The 19,595-nt window shown below is 40.1% G+C and overlaps 1 protein-coding gene across 1 annotated transcript in view; it reads left to right on the top strand.

The window, feature by feature from the left end:
* tmprss15 (transmembrane serine protease 15) overlaps positions 1–19,595 on the top strand; it is a 157,186-nt gene that overhangs the window by 133,165 nt on the left and 4,426 nt on the right. The window contains exon 23 of the mRNA XM_039746291.1: positions 2,161–2,342. Within this exon, the coding sequence (XP_039602225.1) occupies positions 2,161–2,342 (182 nt within the window). The remainder of the gene's footprint in view (positions 1–2,160; positions 2,343–19,595) is intronic.

Raw genomic sequence — 19,595 nt, 5'->3', positions numbered from 1 at the left:
TGAGGCAGCTAAAGCATTTTTTTAACACAATCCCTTTATTTCAGGGGCTCAGAAGTAATTGGAGAATTGACTCAAAGGCTATTTTCATGGGCAGGTGTGGGCAAGTCCATCGTTATGTCATTATCAATTGAGCAGATAAAAGGCTGGAGTTGATTTGAGGTGTGGTGCTTGCATGTGGAAGATTTTGCTGTGAACAGACAACATGCAGTCAAAGGAGCTCTCCATGCAGGTGAAAGAAGCCATCCTTAAGCTGCAAAATCAGAAAAACCCATTTGAGAAATTGCTACAATATTACGAGTGGCAAAATCTACAGTTTGGTACATCCTGAGAAAGAAAGCAAGCACTGGTGAACTCAGCAATGCAATAAGACCGTCCTTGGAAGACAACAGTGGTGGATGATTGCAGAATCATTTCCAGGGTGAAGAGAAACCCCATTCACAACAGCCAACCAAGTGAACAACACTCTCCAGGGTAGGCATATCAATATCCAAGTCTACCATAAAGAGAAGACTGCATGAAAGTAAATACAGAGGGTGCACTGCAAGGTGCAAGCCACTCATAAGCCTCAAGAATAGAAAGGCTAGATTGGACTTTGCTAAAGAACATCTAAAAAAGCCAGCACAGTTCTGGAAAAACATTCTTTGGACAGATGAAACCAAGATCAACCTCTACCAGAATGATGGCAAGAAAAAAGTATGGAGAAGGCATGGAACAGCTCATTATCCAAAGCATACCACATCATCTGTAAAACAAGGTGGAGGCAGTGTGATGGCTTGGGCGTGCATGGCTGCCAGTGGCACTGGGACACTAGTGTTTATTGATGATGTGACACAGGACAGAAGCAGCCGAATGAATTCTGAGGTGTTCAGAGACATACTGTCTGCTCAAATCCAGCTAAATGCAGTCAAATTGATTGGGCGTTTCATGATACAGATGGACAATGACCCAAAACATACAGCCAAAGCAACCCAGGAGTTTATTAAAGCAAAGAAGTGGAAAATTCTTGAATGGCCAAGTCAGTCACCTGATCTTAACCCAATTGAGCATGCATTTCACTTGTTGAAGACTAAACTTCGGACAGAAAGGCCCACAAACAAACAGTAACTGAAAACCACTGCAGTAAAGGTCTGGCAGAGAATTAAAAAGGAGGAAACCCAGCATCTGGTGATGTCCATGAGTTCAAGACTTCAGGCTGTCATTGCCAGCAAAGGGTTTTCAACCAAGTATTAGAAATGAACATTTTATTTCCAGTTATTTAATTTGTACAATTACTTTTGAGCCCCTGAAATGAAGGGATTGTGTTAAAAAATGCTTTATTTGCCTCACATTTTTATGCAATCTTTTTGTTCAACCCACTGAATTAAAGCTGAATGTCTGTACTTCAACTGCATCTGAGTTGTTTCATTTAAAATTCATTGTGGTAATGTACAGAACCAAAATTAGAAAAAAGTTGTCTCTGTCCAAATATTTATGGACCAACTGTATAAATAAATATGAATGTGTAGACAGTAACTGTACTGCTGATGTGCAGCAGATTAAGAAAAGATAAAAAATAATTGGGAATAGACTGGAGCTCATTTGCACTGGGGCAATTTCTGCCTGAAAGTGTGTGTAATCATATTCATGGGTCAGATTCAAGGTTGATGGTATTTACATTAGGGCAGAGTATCCGAAAAGGATCACCAAGAAAATACTTTTTCAGAGTTTCTAAGTAGGCTGTTTAGTGTCGTTGTTGAGCACCAAAAGGAAGCTTTGATTTTGCACCTGTAGGTTATTACTAAAATAAGAACACAGCTCTTACTAAGTACCTGTTTCTGAATTATTAAAGTAATTGTTTTCACTTTATTTTTATTTTTCTTATAAAATTACATTTATGTATTACACGGCAACATTCAATTCTGGTATTTGAATACCGTAAGGTTGCAGGCTTTAATAGCAGCTAGCAAAGTGTAGATAAATTCCTGGTTATAATTTGCTCATAATCTGAATTAGACAAGTGTAATTTGTATAAATGTAAATGCATTATTGCTCACAATTCAATTGACCAGAATTCAGCTAAACATTATACTGATGTATTAATTATGAATTAATAAATATGAATTTTGTAGTAGTTAGCTGTCATGCAAATATTAAACTATGTGCTTTTATGATTTATTTTAGGAGAAGCTTCGATCATTCAAAATGGAAAGCAGTCATTGGACTTCACACTCAGCTTAATTTAACATATCCACAGACAGTTATGTGTCAGATTGACAACATTTTCATGAACCCGCATTATAATAAAAGAACAAAAGACAGTGACATTGCTCTAATACATCTGGAGTCTGCTGTACATTTCTCAGGTAAGAGGGGTAATTTACATATCATACACCAAAATACAAACAACAGATGCTTTGCAGTTGAATTTTTTTTTTTTGCTAAATTATTTGAATAGCATTGGCAGGCCCTGGATAGCACATAGCCATAGATAAAAATCTGATTTACAATATATGGTTGTATCGTTTTTCTTATGATGTCAAAAACTGAAGAAAAGAATGTCCCTAAGAATTAATTTATGCAAGCATGACAAAATTAATCAACAATAAACAGAATAAATGCCTTTTTTGACTAACCATAATGCCGGTTGCCCTTCAAAAGCAAGAATTAGCTGTCTGGTTCAAAGTCAGTTTTTTTTTTATCATTTGTAAGTTTTATGTTCCTACTGTTTAATCTAGGTGGTGGTCTCCAGTCTTTTGGTTTCAAAAAATTGTGTGCATTCAAGACATTTCTCAGGCAATTATTGTCTCACTTATGTTGCCGAAGGTTGGGCTTGCATTAACTTATTAGTGTGAATTGTATGTGCAGCAGTGTGTGACATCATGTGTACCATTTTTTCCATTAAAGGCGCTCAGAAGCTGTACTGCCACAGGACTGAACTTGGCAGGCAAAGATAAGCAAAGTGGACTGGGAGATTAAACATTTGTCAAAAAACAAAACAGGTTTTCATAACCAGAAAACAATTTTGTAATTTACATTTATACAAATTACTCTTGTCTTATTCAGACAATAATGTGTCATAGCCAAAACAAAAAAAAAATAAATAAAAAATAAAAAAACAATTATGAAGGTGAAACATTCAATAGTCGAATTGTCAAAGCACTGGTATTTTATAGAGAATCTTATTAAATTACAATTTTATCAAATGTTTTAGAGAGGCTAACCGCTAGTGGTGGTTTTCAATGTGGGGTGCTGGGGCATCCCTCCTCCCCAGAATATTTTAAAATTTGACTCAAATTAATTAGGTAATGCAAGATAATCATGAAATAAATTTATTTGCACAACATGCCTAATGTCAGTACTTGTCAACATCCATTCAAAATTGATTCCAATTTGTACGAATGTGTATGAATACCTATATTTCCTAGGTGAAGGGCACCAACTAAATGAGAGTGTAGGAAAGTCCTTGATCTTTTGGCAAGCAAGTGACCTAAGGCTGCCCTTTAATTCAGGGGTTGCCAAGTCCGGTCCTGGAGGACTACCATGGCTGCAGGTTTTCATTCTAACCCTGCCCTGCTTGTGCTGCTAATTAACTTCTTATGAATTAATTTTAATTGAATTGCTTTTTTCAGATTTCTTCCCCTGAATTTCTTCTTCATTCCTCTTAATTGCTTCATTTATTTCCTTAAATTGCACCCAAACAGAAATGAAATGTGAATTGAGGGAGCCAACAGAAGACCAACGAAGTCAGGGCCTCAAACTCTAACTAATTTCACTTCAACCAGCTCCATAATTAGGCGTGGATTCTTGTCATTAATTACACCCATTCTTTAATTTCGTGGCTTATTGCTGCTCTTGTGGTGCATTAGCAGACATTTCTGAAATTGTTGATGTTCTCTTTCTAAGAGCACTGTTAAAATGTTTTGGGGTCCTGAGGAGATTGATATTCCTGAGTCCTTCATCTTTCTTTATTTTCAGATATTGTATGATAGACACCAGGGAGGTATTTTCCGTACGTCACTTAAATCATCTGAGATCAGATGCCTCATCTTGGATGAATGAATGCCGGTGAAACTCATCTGGGATAAGTCAGTTTTTCAAACGTAGCCGTGTAGTAGATTAGTCAAGCTCAGGGGTCCTCAATCTCAGTCCTGGAGAGCCGCAGTGGCTGCAGGTTTTTGTTCTGACCTGGTTGCTTAATTAGAAAGCAATTCTTGCCAATAAAGCACTAACAAGCTATGAAATTAAATTAACTCAGGTTGCTATGTCAGGTCATTCTCATATCCTAGATTTTCTTTCCCTTTCTATCATGCAAATGATTTGAAGGCTAAAATGGACGAGTAATTCTCAGTCCTTCACTTTTTTCTCTTCATTTTTCTTCCAAGTATTTAATTAAACCCAATAGTGCAGATAAATACACACAGGTGTAAATGTAAATAAGCTAAATGGAGAAATGCTGCTCTCTCTTGTCATTTGCATATTATTGATAATAAGGAGCAATTAAAATAGCTGTTTAAGACAAAATTAAGCAATAAGGGCTCAAAATCACTAAAGTGAAGCAGAAGTGTTACTTTAGCAATAAGTGCTTTTTATTAAGCAACTGGGTTGGAGCAAAAACCTGCAGCCACTGCGGCTCTCCTGGACCGTGATTGAGGACCCGTGGGCTGATTGAAAAGTCCATATATATTGAGTCTAGAAAACATGATCAGCAAGTCTTTGATAGGCTGTAACAAAATGATGAAACAACGGGCGCATTTATTTTCACAGAAGCGGAGCAGGGCCTTTTATTTGAAGGATATGAAGAATTTCAAGATTTAATATGCGCAAGGGATAATACTGCAAAAGCAGCCCAAACCAGAAAAGATGGCTGGCAAAAAGTGGCCGACAAATTAAACGCTAAGTAATGTGCATTGTACTTACTGAATATAGCTTTCTGTACCCCAGACACACCCACATTAGTATTGTTTTATTTTTTTTTATCTAATGTGATTGGAAAATCATTGATGTACTATTTCAAGTTCACATCAATGGTTTACAGTTCACATTCACCATTAACATAAGAGTGAGCATGACTTTATGGTGATGGCAACTTCAAGTGGAACTTCAGAAATCAAAGAAAATTTGGTATATTTCTTTAATGAAACATCCATTCATAAATGCTTGGGCCAGACCAACTTCATTTAAGAATTCAGCAGCAGACAAGTCAACAAGGACGACCTTACTTATGGACTTTTTCCACTCTTGTTATGACAAACAGAGTTGGCTAACTGGATGTGTTGTAAGTAATGCCTTTTTTTGCTTTCTCTGTTTGCTGTTTCAAAAAGTGAAAGCGTTCTGGGCAGCAACGAGGGTTTGAGACCTGAAACATCCTTCTAAAAAATGTAAGTGGCAAGAAAGTAGCTACGTCATCAAGACCCAAGTTTTTCAACCAGCGTGCCATGTCACAATGGCATGCGGTAAGTGCTACCCAGTTGTGCTCTGCAAATAACAGTGTAGTGCACTTGGGTCTGAACCTGTGAGGGACAAGCTCTGCAAGTGGTTGAGACCTGTCTGAGGAGGATAGGTCTACCTGGAGAAGCTGGTATAAAAGCAGCTCCATGATTGCTATGTTGCAGACACAGCACTTAGTGCAATTCAGATGCGTCTTTAGGTTGCTAATGTCCAGCTGCCCTGGGTGTGTGTTTGTCAGTGAGCCTTATAGCACTGGTGGACAGTGGGCATTGGATTTGCCTCTGAGGCAGAGAGGGTCGGGCAAAAGGGAGAAGCAGCTTGTAGATGCCACCAAAGTGCTCACTAAGTTCCATGTCTTTGAATGCTGATCTCTGAGCTCCTTTTTAACCGACTTCTCCAGTCCTGCCACTTCTGGCATTTGAGCAAGTGTATGAGATACATTGATACAGACAATAATATGAGGCAAAGTTTTTTGGCAGTCTTATTAATTGATAGATTTTCAGGCCTGAAGGAACAGAGAACAAAATTTATGTTATTTAAAAGCAGAATAAAATTTAGGTTGGACTTATCCTGTGGGGGTACCACAAGACAGGTTGGGGGCGAGTTATGTTTTAAGATGTGGTGGGTCTGTGCATCTTGCAGTGTGAATTTGTGCCGAGGTGAGAGGTAGCCTGGAAAACCTGCATAAGACTGGTCAGACCGGGAGCAAGTGTAGAATAAAATTAGGGTGGAAATCACTCTATGAGTGAGGTAAATGATAAACTAGGATGTAAGACTTGAGAAAAATCAGAGGACTAGTGATTGTATGATGTGGATTTATAGAGTACAGTGGAAATGGCCAAGGACTGGGCACTATTAGCAGAGGCACAATAAGATTTAGATTGAACTTATGCTATGGATGTGTTTTTTATAGGACAGACAGAAGTGCATGCTAATGGAAGATTACAGAGCTGGGCTTGTAATATAAAGTGGGTTTTGACAGAATGGGAAAATGGGCAAATTGGCAGAGGTCTGGGGAATTTAGAGAGAGTGTATTATAAAATTTGGGTGCAGATGCACCTGTTCCTTTCCACATCTATAGGGCAAGTTATGGGAACCATAAGTGGACTGGGGATATCATGGACTGAAAATTTTGAAGCACAGTAGAAATTGGAAAACTGGCATCAGTTTGGACAGCATGGTGGAAAAGGTCCTATGGGTCTGGTACTGGACTGGCCAGGATGTGTATTGGCACTATGATGAGGACCACAACAGCATGTGGAATGACTAGATAATAGATAGATATGAATGTCACTATATAATAGATAGATGTGAAAGGCACTATATAATGGATACAGTAAGTGCTGCTTCAATTTATCCCCCCAAAAATCGTGCCCCGTCCAAATTTTTTTCACCAGCCACCACTGCTAACCACAAGCTAGTATGCAGAGTATTGTGTGGCCGCAGTTTAAATATTGGAGAAAGTACATGATTATAATGAAGTACCTTCTGGGTCCATGCCCCTTAGCAGTGAGTAGTAGCCTTAACAATGAATACCCAAAATGGCAGTGCCCAAATTACTGGCTTGTAATTTTAAAATAATAATGAAAAAATAAATTAATAAGCCTTAAATCAGAACTGCTATAGAACATGAAAGTGAAACGAAGTTCCTGATGTTTCAAAACACTAATAAAAAATAAACATGCCCCAAAGAAAAAGTTCTAGAGATCAGGATGAATTAATAAGCAAACTATTTCAAGACAGAAGCACAAGAGAAGCTATCAACTTTTTTGAGCTGTTTTAGAGAGCCATGTGTTATCCTTGTGACATTGTTTTATTGTTTTTATTGTTAGCATTTTGTCCCCTTAGTATGCACATTTTGCAAATTGTTTTGAACACTAGTTACATTCTGTGCTTCTGTCCCTTTGTTTTGCTTTCTTTTATTTTGTTTTGCCAGCATTACAGAGTTATGTTGAGCTATTTTGAAGCTTTTTGGAATTTTTGACCATGTTGGCTCAGATGAACCAAAGAAGTCTTTCTAAAGACCGCTACCACAATAACATGCTGTTTCCAAGAAATCTTTTTATTGAACAGTAGCTACAACAGAAACAATTCATCTGTAAATTTTAAAAGTATTTTTTAAATTATTGCTAAAATTATGGCAAGTTATATATTGTTTCTGATGATTTGAGACTAGGAGATGTAGAATATGATGCATATTTTTGTCTATAATGAACTTTGACAAAGTTTGTAATTTATTGGCATTTTATTGTAACACCTTTTTCTTTTCAATATGGGCACTGCTATGTTTATTCACTGGCAGTTTTCATGGTAATCCTTCCTGGAATTCGCCATGTGACTCTCATTTGCAACTTCAAATAGGTAACAGAGTATACAATCGAGTCTGACAGTGTTGCAAAGGCGCTATATAGGCGTTGACCCGACACAGTCAGATAACCGAGGCACGTAAAAATGAAACAAAGGATTTATTTTTTTTCAGCTGTGGGGCACATCTTCCCTGTGTCCCACGGGCTCTACACAGTCCCCAAAACACACACAAAAGAAAAAAACGCACTCTTCTTCCTCTACTCCTCCCAAGCAGCTTTGTCCTCCTCCTCCACCCAACTCTGGTGCCTCGAGTAGTGGCTGCAGGGTCCTCTTATAGCCCACCCAGAAGTGCTCTAGGTGCTCATTGACCTACTTCAGGCTGCACTTCTGGGTATGGCAGCATCACCACCCAGATGGGCTCAGAAAGCCATGCAGCTCCCCCTGACTGAGCTCTGGTGTTCCAGGATTGTGGCCCCAATGTAACCCAGGAGGACGTAGTATACAGCTCATGGCAGTTCCCCCAGATTCAGTGCCAAAGGGGCATCCCGGCCGGGCATGGGTCCCAGCCGTCTGTCACAACAGATAAATCCTTGAGCCACTGTGATATGACTATTTACTTATGAATTTACTTGTTAATGAGTTTCTGCTCTAGTTATATTGACTACAAATCTTTGATTGTGTTTTGGCTCTGGTGAAAAGTACTTTTTGATCCACAGTTCTTCTCATTTTTGACCATGGTCTGGATTTAGAGTTGCTGATTCCCATCCCAGCTGCTTCACACTCAGCTGCAAACTGATTCAGAGAGAGCTGAAGATCACGGCCTGATGAAGCAAACAGGACCACATCATCTGCAAAAAGCAGTGACCCAATCCTGAGTCCACAAAATCCGACCCCCTCAATGCCCTGGCTGCGCCTAGAAATTATGTCCATAAAAGTTATGAACAGAATTGGTGACAAAGGGCAGCCCTGGCGGAGTCCAACTCTCACTGGAAACGGGTTTGACTTACTGCCGGCAATGCGGACCAAGCTCTGACACCGGTTGTATAGGGACCAAACAGCCCTTATTAAGGGGTCCAGTACAGCATACTCCCAGAGCACCCCCCACAGGAGTCCCCGAGGGACAAGGTTGAACACCTTTTCTAAGTCCACAAAACACATGTAGACTGGTTGGGCAAACTCCCATGCACCCTCCAGGACCCTGCTAAGGATATAGAGCTGGTCCACTGTTCCGCGACCAGGATGAAAACCACACAGTTTTTCCTGAATCCGAAGTTTGACTGTCCGATGGACCCTCCTCTCCAGAACCTTTGAATCGACTTTTCCAGGGAGGCTGAGGAATGTGATCCCTCTGTAGTTGGAACACACCCTCCGGTCCCCTTCTTAAAGAGGGGGACCACCACCCCGGTCTGCCATTCCCCGATTTCCATGCAATGTTGCAGAGATTTGTCAACCAAGACAGTTGTACAACATCCAGAGCCTGGATCCCACCTCAGAGTCCCCAGGCTCTGCTTCCTCATTGGAAGGCATGTTAGTGGGATTTAGGAGGTCTTCAAAGTGCTTCCCCCACTGACCCACAACGCGCTGAGTCAAGGTCAGCAGCGCACCATCCCCACCGTATACAGTGTTGACATTGCACTGCTTCCCCCTCCTGAGTCGCCGGACGGTGGGCCAGAATCTAATCGAAGCTATCCGAAAGTCGTTCTCCATGGCCTCCCCCAACTCCCCCCACGCCCGAGTTTTTGCCTCAGCAACCACTGAAGCCTCATTCTGCTTGGCCTGCCAGAACCTATTAGCTGCCTCCAGAGTCCCACAGGACAAAAGGGTCCGGTAAGACTCCTTCTTCAGCTTGACGGCATCCCTCACTGCCGGTGTCCACCAACGGGTTCAGGGATTGCCGCCACGACTGGCACCGACCACATTACGGCCACAGGTCTAGTCAGCCGCCCCAACAATAGAGGCAAGGAACATGGCCCATTCAGACTCGATGTCCCCCAACCTACCTCGGGACGTGGTCGAAGTTCTGCCAGAGGTGTGAGTTGAAGTTGCTTCTGACAGGGGACTCTGCCAGATGTTCCCAGCAGAGCCTCACAACACGTTTGGGCCTACCAGGCCTGACCGGCATCCTCCCCGACCATCGAAGCCTACTCACCACCAGGTGGTGATCAGTTGATAGCTTCACCCCTCTCTTCACCCGAGTGTCCAAGACATGTGGCTGCAAGTCCAATGACACGACCACAAATCATCGAACTGAGGCCTAGGATGTCCTGGTGCCAAGTTCACATATGAACACCCCTATGCTTGAACATGGTGTTCGTTATGGACAATCCATGATGAGCACAGAAGTCCAATAACAAATCACCGCTCGGCTTCAGAACGGGGAGGGGGTTTGGGGAGAGGGGGGGCGGACATTCCTCCCAATCATGCCCTTCCAGGTCTCACTGTCATTGCCCACATGAGCATTGAAATCTCCCAGCAGTACGAGGGAGTCCCCAGAAGGTATGCCCTCTAGCACCCCCTCCAGGGACTCCAAAAAGGGTGGGTACTCCAAACATTTTTTTGGCGCACATGCACAAACAGCAGTTAGGACCCATCCCCCTACCCGAAGGCGGAGGGAGGCTACCCCCTCGTCCACCAGGGTAAACCCCAATGTACAGGCTCCAAGTCGGGGGGCAATAAGTATGCCCACACCTGCTCTGCGACTCTCACCGGGGGCAACTCCTGAGTGGTAGAGATTCCAGCCCCTCTCAAGGAGTCCAGAGTCCAAGCTGTGCGTCGAGGTAAGCCCGACTATATCTAGCGGGAACCTCTCGACCTTGCGCACTAGCTCAGGCTCCTTCCCCTTCAGAGAGGTGACATTTCACGTCCCAAGAGCAAACTTCTGTAGCCAAGGATCGGACCGCCAAGGTCACCGCCTTCGGCCACCACCCAACTCACACTGCACCCGACCTCCTTGACCCCTCCTACAGGTGGTGAGCCCATGGGAAGGGGGACTCACATTGTCTCTTCGGGCTGTGCCCGGCCGAGCCCCATGTGTGCAGGCCCAGCCACCAGGCGCTCCCCATCGAGCCTAACCTCCAGGCCTGGCTCTAGAGGGGGGCCCCAGTGACCCGTGTCTGGGCGAGGGAAAACATCGTCCAAGGTTTTTGTTCTTCATAGGAGGTTTGGTTGAACCACTCTTTGTCTCATCCCTCACCTAGGACATAAGTATAATGTACAGTAGGTTTGTAAAATGAGAAGTTTGTAAAATATATGACTTTAAAGAACATTGTTGCACCAATGTGGATCGGTAATGATTTCACTTGTCTGACATGGCACGAGCTAAGCTCTACTTATGCAGGCACAGTAATTTGAGCACCCCTTGTTGAACATTCGTAACATAAATCATCAATGGTGAAAATAGAAATGCAAACGTGAGTTACATTTTTGTACACATTATTACATTGTTTAGTAGTGCTTAATTGGGTTAGTACTTTATGCTTGACCTACAAAAAAGGAAGAAGTTTACTTGCAATTCCTTGATAATAGACCATGTTTATTTGATTTTGTCTCTTTATTAACCCTTCTACATTGAGTTACTGTGAAGCAGGGTCATTCTGCAGACTAATGCATTTCCTTTCCCAAATGATACCAGTAACATCATGGAATAGCTAATCTAAGACATGTGTTGAGAAATTCTATTAAGCATATTCAGTGCAGTGTTGACTTCATTACTTGAAAGATTACCATAGCAACCAAGGTGCATTTCATTTTATGCCATGTGTCTTAGTGAAAAAGGAAATGTTCCTAGAATTAATTGTTTATATCCCAAGCAGATGACTTACTGTATGCATTGTATAAATGGAAGTCAAAATAAAATATTTTATTTATATGCTCAGAAAGGTTTATGTTTGGTTATTGTCATATGTCCATGGAAGAGACATAACAAAAAATTTAAACAAAGTAAACCAATAATTACAATAATTTGAAGGTAGCAAATACACAGCTAAAAAAATCCAAATCAGTCATACAGAAATCTGTACTCAAGCAGACCTAATGTTCTTAAACGACTATGCATATGTTATATTTGTTAATCTGATAGATCAAAGAACAAAAGAGGTACTGAGATCTTTAATGAAAGGCAGTTTAATCAGAATCAGAATTCATTTTATTGGCCAGGTTCATTAATATAGTATGTAGTTGTACTCTTGATATCAAGAGCAACACAGAATACAAAAGGTAAATTATGAGAAAATAAAATATAAAATGATCAAATATGATGCAGCATACAAGGGCAATGCAAAAAATAAAGAGAGAGTAGGATTAAGAGGTCCAGGCAGTCTAGTGTGCAGGTATACATAGTGTGGCGAGTGGCTGGGGGTGCTACCCAGCTGGGACGCCCAGGAGGACCGGAGGAGGGCTTACGCCTCCTCCAGACCACGAGGGGGCAACCGCCCCGGTGGCTTTGGGGACCATGGGAACAGAGCTTAGAAGCTCAACCCTATTTTGGCCCGTGGTTACCACCAGGGGGCGCCCCAATGCCTGAGGAGCCCTGGCCCTCAGCATTTCCACCACACCCGGAAGTGCTGGGGGGAAGAAGACCAGGGACACTTGGAGTGCTTCTGGGTGCGCAGCTGGTACTTTTGCCACACTGGGGAGTGCCGGTGGAAGCTAATCGGGAGGCACCCGGAGCAAGTCCGGGTATAGATAAAAGGGGCCACCTCCCTCCATTCAGTGGCTGGAGCTGGGTGAGGAGAGGACCAAGTCTTGTTGGAGAGGAGTGGAAGCAGCCTGAAGAAAGAGGCATTGAGTAGAGGCCTGGACTTTTGGGGGAGTTGTTTTGGGGTGTGTTGCACCTTGTATATAGCAGAATATGGAAAATAAACATGTGTTGGGTGAACCATCGTTGTCCGCCTGCCTGTGTCTGGGCCATCGTCCACAATAGATAATAAGTAGAAGCTCAGGCCTGATTAGTCAGAATAACTGGATGTGGAAAAAACTCTTTAGATGACGTATTGTTTTAGCATTCACTACACAAAGATGTTTGCTGTAGGGAAGACTTTAGAACAGATGATGCCCTCGGAGAGTCAGATCAGTAGGGATCTTTGCATCCCACTTCCTTACCCTAGACTCATACTGTATAGACCTAGAATGTCAGTTAATCAATCGTTTTACAGGTTTACATGATGCGCTGCAGATTGAACTAAGCCTGAACAGAAGCAACACCTAACCAGACTGTTAGAGATGAGGTCAGAATGGATTTGATGATGTTTGAATAGAATTGGACTACATACTGCTTGAGGGAAACTGAATTTCCTCAGCTGACACAAAAAGAACATTCTCTGTTGGGCTTTTCTAATAATATACTGTATGTGATGTTATTGTCCCATTTAAGGTTTTGTGCCAGCACAGTGCCCAGAAACTTAAATGACTTTGTCATTCCAGTGGTTGAGCCATTTATAGTAATTGATAATTGAGCAGGTGACTGTTTCTTGAAATCTTTGATCATCTCCTGAGTTTTTTAAATATTAAGGTAAAAATTATTATGGCTACACTGCAATGTCAGATTTTCCACCTTTTGTCTATATATGGACTCATCATTGTTTGAAATGAGACCTATTAGTGTGATGTCATTTGTAAATTTAGGAAGTTTGACAGACAAATCACCAGAGGTACAGTCATTTGTATATAACGAGAAGAGTATTAGGAAAAGGAAACATCGCTGTAGTGCTTCAATACTGAAGTTTAATACTAATACTAAGGGGCATGTGTGTGCCCAACTGCCCATACTGTTTCCTATCTCTAAGAAAATCTGTGATCAAATGGCTGGTTTATATGGGTGAGTTATTTATTAGGAGCTCTGGGATGATTGAATTGTAAGCAGAACTAAACTCCACAAACAAAATCCTCACATATGCCCCTGGCTTATTAACATCAGACATACAGGTGCATCTCAATAAATTAGAATATTCGAAAATTTATTTCATTACATCAATTCAAAAAGTGAAACTCATATATTATATAGATTCATTACACACAGAGTAATATATTTCAAGCTTTTATTTCTTTTCATTTTGCTGATTATGGCCTACAGGTGATGAAAACCTAAAATTCAGTTTCTCAGAAAATTAGAATATTTCATAAGACCAATTAAAAAAAAGATTCTTAATACAGAAATGTTGGCCTACTGAAAAGCATGTCCTTGTACACACTCAATACTTGATCAGGGCTCCTATTGCATGAATTATTGCATCAATGTGGCGTTGCATGGAGGCAATCAGCCTGTGGCACTGCTGAGGTGTTATAGAAGCTAAGGATGCTTTGATAGAGGCCTTCAGCTCTACTGAATTGTTGGATCTGGTGTCTCTCATCTTCCTCTTGACAAAACCTCATGGACTCATTATGGGATTTAGGTCAGACGAGTTTGCTGGCCAGTCAAGCACAGTGATACAATGGTCATTAAACCAGTTATTGGTACTTTTGGCAGTGTGTGCAGGTGCCAAGTTTTGCTGGAAAATAAAATCAGCATCTCCATAAAGCTTGTCAGCAGAGGGAAGCATGAAGTGCTCTAAAATTTCCTGGTAGACAGCTATGCTGACTTTCCACTTGATAAAACATAGTGGTCCAACACCAGCAGATGACATGGCTCCCCAAATAATCACTGACTGGACCTTCACACTGGACCTTAAGCCACTTCGATTCTATGCCTCTCCACTGTTCCTCCAGACTCTGGGACCTTGATTTCCAAATGAAATGCAAAATTTACTTTCATCTGAAAAGAGGACTTTGGACCATTGAGCAACAGTCCAGTCCGTTTTCTTCTTCACCCAGGTAAGATGCTTCTGACATTGTGTCTGGTTCAGGAGTGGCTTGACACAAGGAATGCGACTGTTGTAGCCCGTGTCCCAGATACTTTTGCTTCATAATCCTTTCAAGGCAGCGGTTATCCCTGTTGCTTGTGCACCTTTTTCTGCCACATTTTTTCCTTCCGCTCAAATTTCCATTAATATGCTTGGATACAGCACTCTATGAACAACCAGCTTCTTTGGCAATGACCTTTTGTCACAGGAGGAGTGGAGGGTGTCAATGACTGTCTTCTAGACAATTGTCAAATCTGCAGTCTTCCCCATGATTGTGTGGCCTACTGAACCAGACTGAGAGACCATTTAAAGGCTCAGGACACCTTTTCAGATTTTTTGGGTTCATTTGCTGAGCGGAGTGTGACACCATGATTCTACAATATTGAACTTTTTCACAATATTCTAATTTTCTGAGATACTAAATTTTGGGTTTTCATTAGATTTAAGCCATAATGAATAAAATGAAAAGAAATAAACACTTGAAATATATCACTCTATGTGTAATGACTCTATATAATATACAACTTTCACTTTTTGATTTGAATCACTGAACTAAATTAACTTTTTGATTATATTCTAATTTATTGAGATGCACCTGTAAATTCACTACATCATCCACAGACTGTTTGGCTTTGTATGCACGGAATATGTCAAGAAAGTCTTTTGTAACATTCTTGAAGTAATTCAGAATAAGGTGTTCAAAGGTCTTCATTACCATAGAAGTTAAAGCTACTGGTCTGTAGTCATTCAGGCCTGTGACTTTGTTTTTTTTTTTGTTACTGGTTTGATGAGGAGGTCTTGAAGCAGGCAGTGCACAGATCCAGAGACTGTTTGAAAATGTCTGCAAATACCGTAGACAACTGGTCTGAACAGTGCCTGAGTGTAAAATGGAAAATAAGGTCCAGGCCTGCAGCTTTTTTAATATGTTGCTTTTTGAATAAGCTGTGCACATCTTTTACAGTGATGACAGGAGGGGGCACCTGAGAAGAAGAGGAGTGTAGAGTAGTAACTGTGAAACCATCAGGTAGATTTATGTCCTATTGCCTTTCAAAGTGACTATCAAACAGATTTCATTTGGCAACTTTAGTCCCTTTCTCCAAGATATACTTGGCTTTCCTTTATTCCTCACAATTGCCAGACCTGAAAGCACGCTTTTTGTCCTGGAGCAGTTCTCTTGAGCTCTGGGGTGAACCAAGGATTCACAATTGTTTTTGTTGGAATGCAAACATATTCACAAAAACTAAAATATGAAGTTACAACATCAGTGTATTGATGTGCAGTATATTGGAGGTGGTAGTTTTGAAGGCACTCCAGTCATGTCTTCAAAGCAGCCATGAATCTCCTCTATTGCCCTGCAGGTTCACTTTTTAACTGTTCTTTTGACTGGCTTTGCAGTTTCCAGCTTTTGCTTGTAAGTAGGAATAAGGTGAGTCATAGAATGGTCAGAATTACCAAGGCAAACACAGGAGAATGCGCAGTAAGCATTCCCAACAGCTGCATAGCAGTGATCTACAACATTTTAATCTCTGGTAGGGCATTTATTTGCTCTTGATATTAAGGAAGGACATAGTTAAAACTGATTGGTTAAAATCACCCAAAATAATGATCTCTGAGTCTGGGTTATCTTCTTCAATCTCTGTGATTACATCAGCAAGTTGCCACTACTCTTCATGAGCTTTAGCGCAAGGCAAATGTAAACAGTAGAATTACTGAGGAAAACTCATGGTCCACTTGGTACAGTGTGAAGTTGGGAAATAGTCATTCATGTTTCAGTGACGCACAGAGGAGATGATAAAGAAAAGTCAGTTTTAGTACATATTAACATCTGCAGTTCATCAACTGTGTTTGTTTGCCAATAAGTGGACATTAGATAGACAAGCGTTAAATAAAGTAGAATGGCATTATTCACCACCTGAGAAGGGAAGCAACAAAGAGATACATTCACCTCAGTCCATACACCATGGAACTTGAAATGACCATGTTCAATGTTTAGACATTTGAAACACTTTACTATAAATCAGATTATAAATATTCTTAAAGTGTTCACCCTTTAAAGGCCTGGTGCCCTGTGCTTGATGGGATGAGCTTGAGCATCCCCAAGAGCCTGCACTGGATAGGATTGTTAAGAAAGTTGATTAATGAAAGGATTGTTACTACATATGAAGATCTGCAACAATTTAATTTCTGTGTAATTTACCATCTCTGAAAACATTAAACCAAGCCTAATGAATTTTCCATATTTCAGTGGATGAACTTGAACACTGCTTCTAATACAATTAGAGTCTGGAATTGTTGGCAATTACACGTAAAAATATACAAACCTAACACAGAGCTTTTAAAGTGGTAACATAATGATACTTACCAGAATTTTAATCTGTAGTTTTTTTGTCTTTTTTATTTAATTTAAAGTGTTCTATAAATGTGTATTGACCTAGTGATGAATCATAGGTGGATGCTAAACAGAATTCCACACCTGTGCAAGTAAGCTTGGAAGCAAATGTATTACTGTCTGAATTGTTAGTGCTTCTGTGTTTATTTGTAAAACAATTGTTTGTATTTTTATTTTCAGTAGATCGGATTAGAACATAGTGGTGCTTGCTATTAACATGTGGAAAATAGAATACATTTGTGCTTTAATCAATAGTACAATATGAAAAAATTAATAGCCATTAAAAAAGAAAAAAAAAAAAACTCCAGTAATATTTATTCTTAGGATAGTACTTTTTCTTATTTTTTAATTAATATTAAAATTTACAGTAATGTGTTTCTGTTCTAAGTGCAAAATTCCCTTCATTTTCTTTACTGGTACTGATTCTGGGACAAGCACAGAAAGCCCCAAGTTCATCGGGAGTATTCTGAAATATAAGTACTCCTTTTTTACGCAAGGATTAGGGTCAATCAAAATAAGTGCAAGTGAAAGTCTAAAGTTCACATCATGAAAGTGATGTTCCAGCAAAGATCAACAAAAGAAACAGTAGAAAAAGTGAAACAACATTGCTTTCAAAATGCCAAAGGGGCTGATGCAACATGGGTGTAACTGTTCTAACTGGACAGGACAAATGCAAAATGTGGTAAGGAAACTAATCTGGAGATCATTCAAAACCCCAGCAGTGAGTGGGAGTGTCATAATCATGAAGTCAAAAAACAAATTGCCACGCCTCAATACATATCACAAAAATTGTAAATTTAAAAGAGAGGTCAGGAATTTGAAAAACAATAAACACACACATAACAAAAGTCAGATAATTCATCTTAAATAACAGTCAAAAAGCAAAGCCGGAACTTGTTAACCAAAAAATTTCAAAACAACAAAGGAATTCAAGTTTTAAGGTTTTGATTGATTCCAGTCCTAGACAATCAGGAAGTGCACACCGTAGCCTTTATAGTCTTGATCTGGATATATTACTGTTTGAGAAAATACTCCGTAAATAAGGAATAGTCTTGAGCCATAATTATAAATTAAATTCAAGATGGACATCCTTTCATTACACCTGGCCAGTAGAGCCATGCAATGTGAACAGCTGAGCTCTCTATAGCAAGAATAGTTAGTCTTAAGAGAGCAGTTAAATCGGTAAATTAAGAAACTTGCTAGAAAATCAAGCTCTTGTTTCCTTACTGCTGTCTGCTAGAGTGCCTGCAATACTACCAGCCCAGCTCTATCCATTATTCACTCTTAAGACCTCCTCCTTGGCCTTACTTAAGATATGAGGCCAAGAGGTCAACATCATTTTCAAATTGAAGGGATACAATCCTCAGGTCCCTAAATCAGTGTATCATGTAAACATATTGCTATTGACCAGGCATCACTTAGTTATTGAGACAAGTTTTATTTTGTCAGAAATGTGGTCGTCATTTAACTTAATGTTATTTTTTTTTAACACCCACTTTTCATTATTTTGAGAAACAATTAATATTTTTTTACAAGTAGGTACTATATTTCTTCTGTTTTATTAATTTGCATTGAGACACTAAGATTCAAAATTCATATTTCACTTGAAAAAGTGAAAAAGCAAAGTGAAACACATATCATATAAAGGCCAAGAAAATTATGACATTGACAAAAACAAAGACAAATGTCCTAACTTCATTAACTATTTTCTTCCTTCAGCCTCGTACTAATAGTTTTTGATTTTTAGACAGTGCATCTCTGTCATGTAACACAGAATATTCATTCTAACAGTAAAGATGACATTACACATTTCATTCTTAAGATGAAGCAAAGTGTTTTATTTAAATGTCACAAAATATTTTTCTGTTCTTTATTCACAGTCACATTTTTGACAAACTGCTTCTTGAACTTTTACCAGCCTAAATTATATATACAGTATGTCTACTAGCTATTCTCATTTTTAAAAAAATCTTTCTTTAAATAATTTCATTCTATTATCATAGAATCATGCAATATATATTATATAATTATCATATATCATATAATTATCCTTCTATTCCTTTAAATAATGTCCTTCTATTTTCCTTCTATTGGGTAAAGTGGTGGCTGTGAGGCTAGGGATCTGTGCCGACAATTGGAAATCTTGTACACACCAGAAGTGAGTCCATTCTGTTGAGCCCTTGAGTAAGGCCCTTAACCTACAATTGCTTCATCCTGGGTATGACATTAATCTGCATACAGCTCTGCAAGCAGGTCCTTTAACTTACAGGGGGTTGGTGGCAGGATTGGCACTCCAGCCACCATTTTAAAAAAAAAAAAAACAAACCTCACACTGTTCTTGAGGTGTCACCTACTGCACTTGGGACCCATTCCAGGTGGTTTGTCGTGTGATGGTGCAGCAACGCGCTATCAGCGCACGGTCCCAGCTTATTGGCATATATCCTCTGTACTTCTCCCATCACTCAAAACAAATAGCAAGTATCAATATTGTAGTGAGAACAAACTCATAATTGTCTTGCCTACTTATTATGCTCCGCAAATGGATTTAACTTTACACCCCTTGCAGGTGCACAATGCTTTTTAAACAAACATAGTCAAAGTCTTGCTGTGGTACGAGTAAAGCCAGAAAGCCAGTC

Source organism: Polypterus senegalus, chromosome 2, assembly GCF_016835505.1.
Source record: "Polypterus senegalus isolate Bchr_013 chromosome 2, ASM1683550v1, whole genome shotgun sequence".
NCBI lineage: Eukaryota > Metazoa > Chordata > Cladistia > Polypteriformes > Polypteridae > Polypterus > Polypterus senegalus.
Note: the sequence above shows the minus strand (reverse complement) of the source record. Positions and strands in the feature narration are given on the sequence as shown.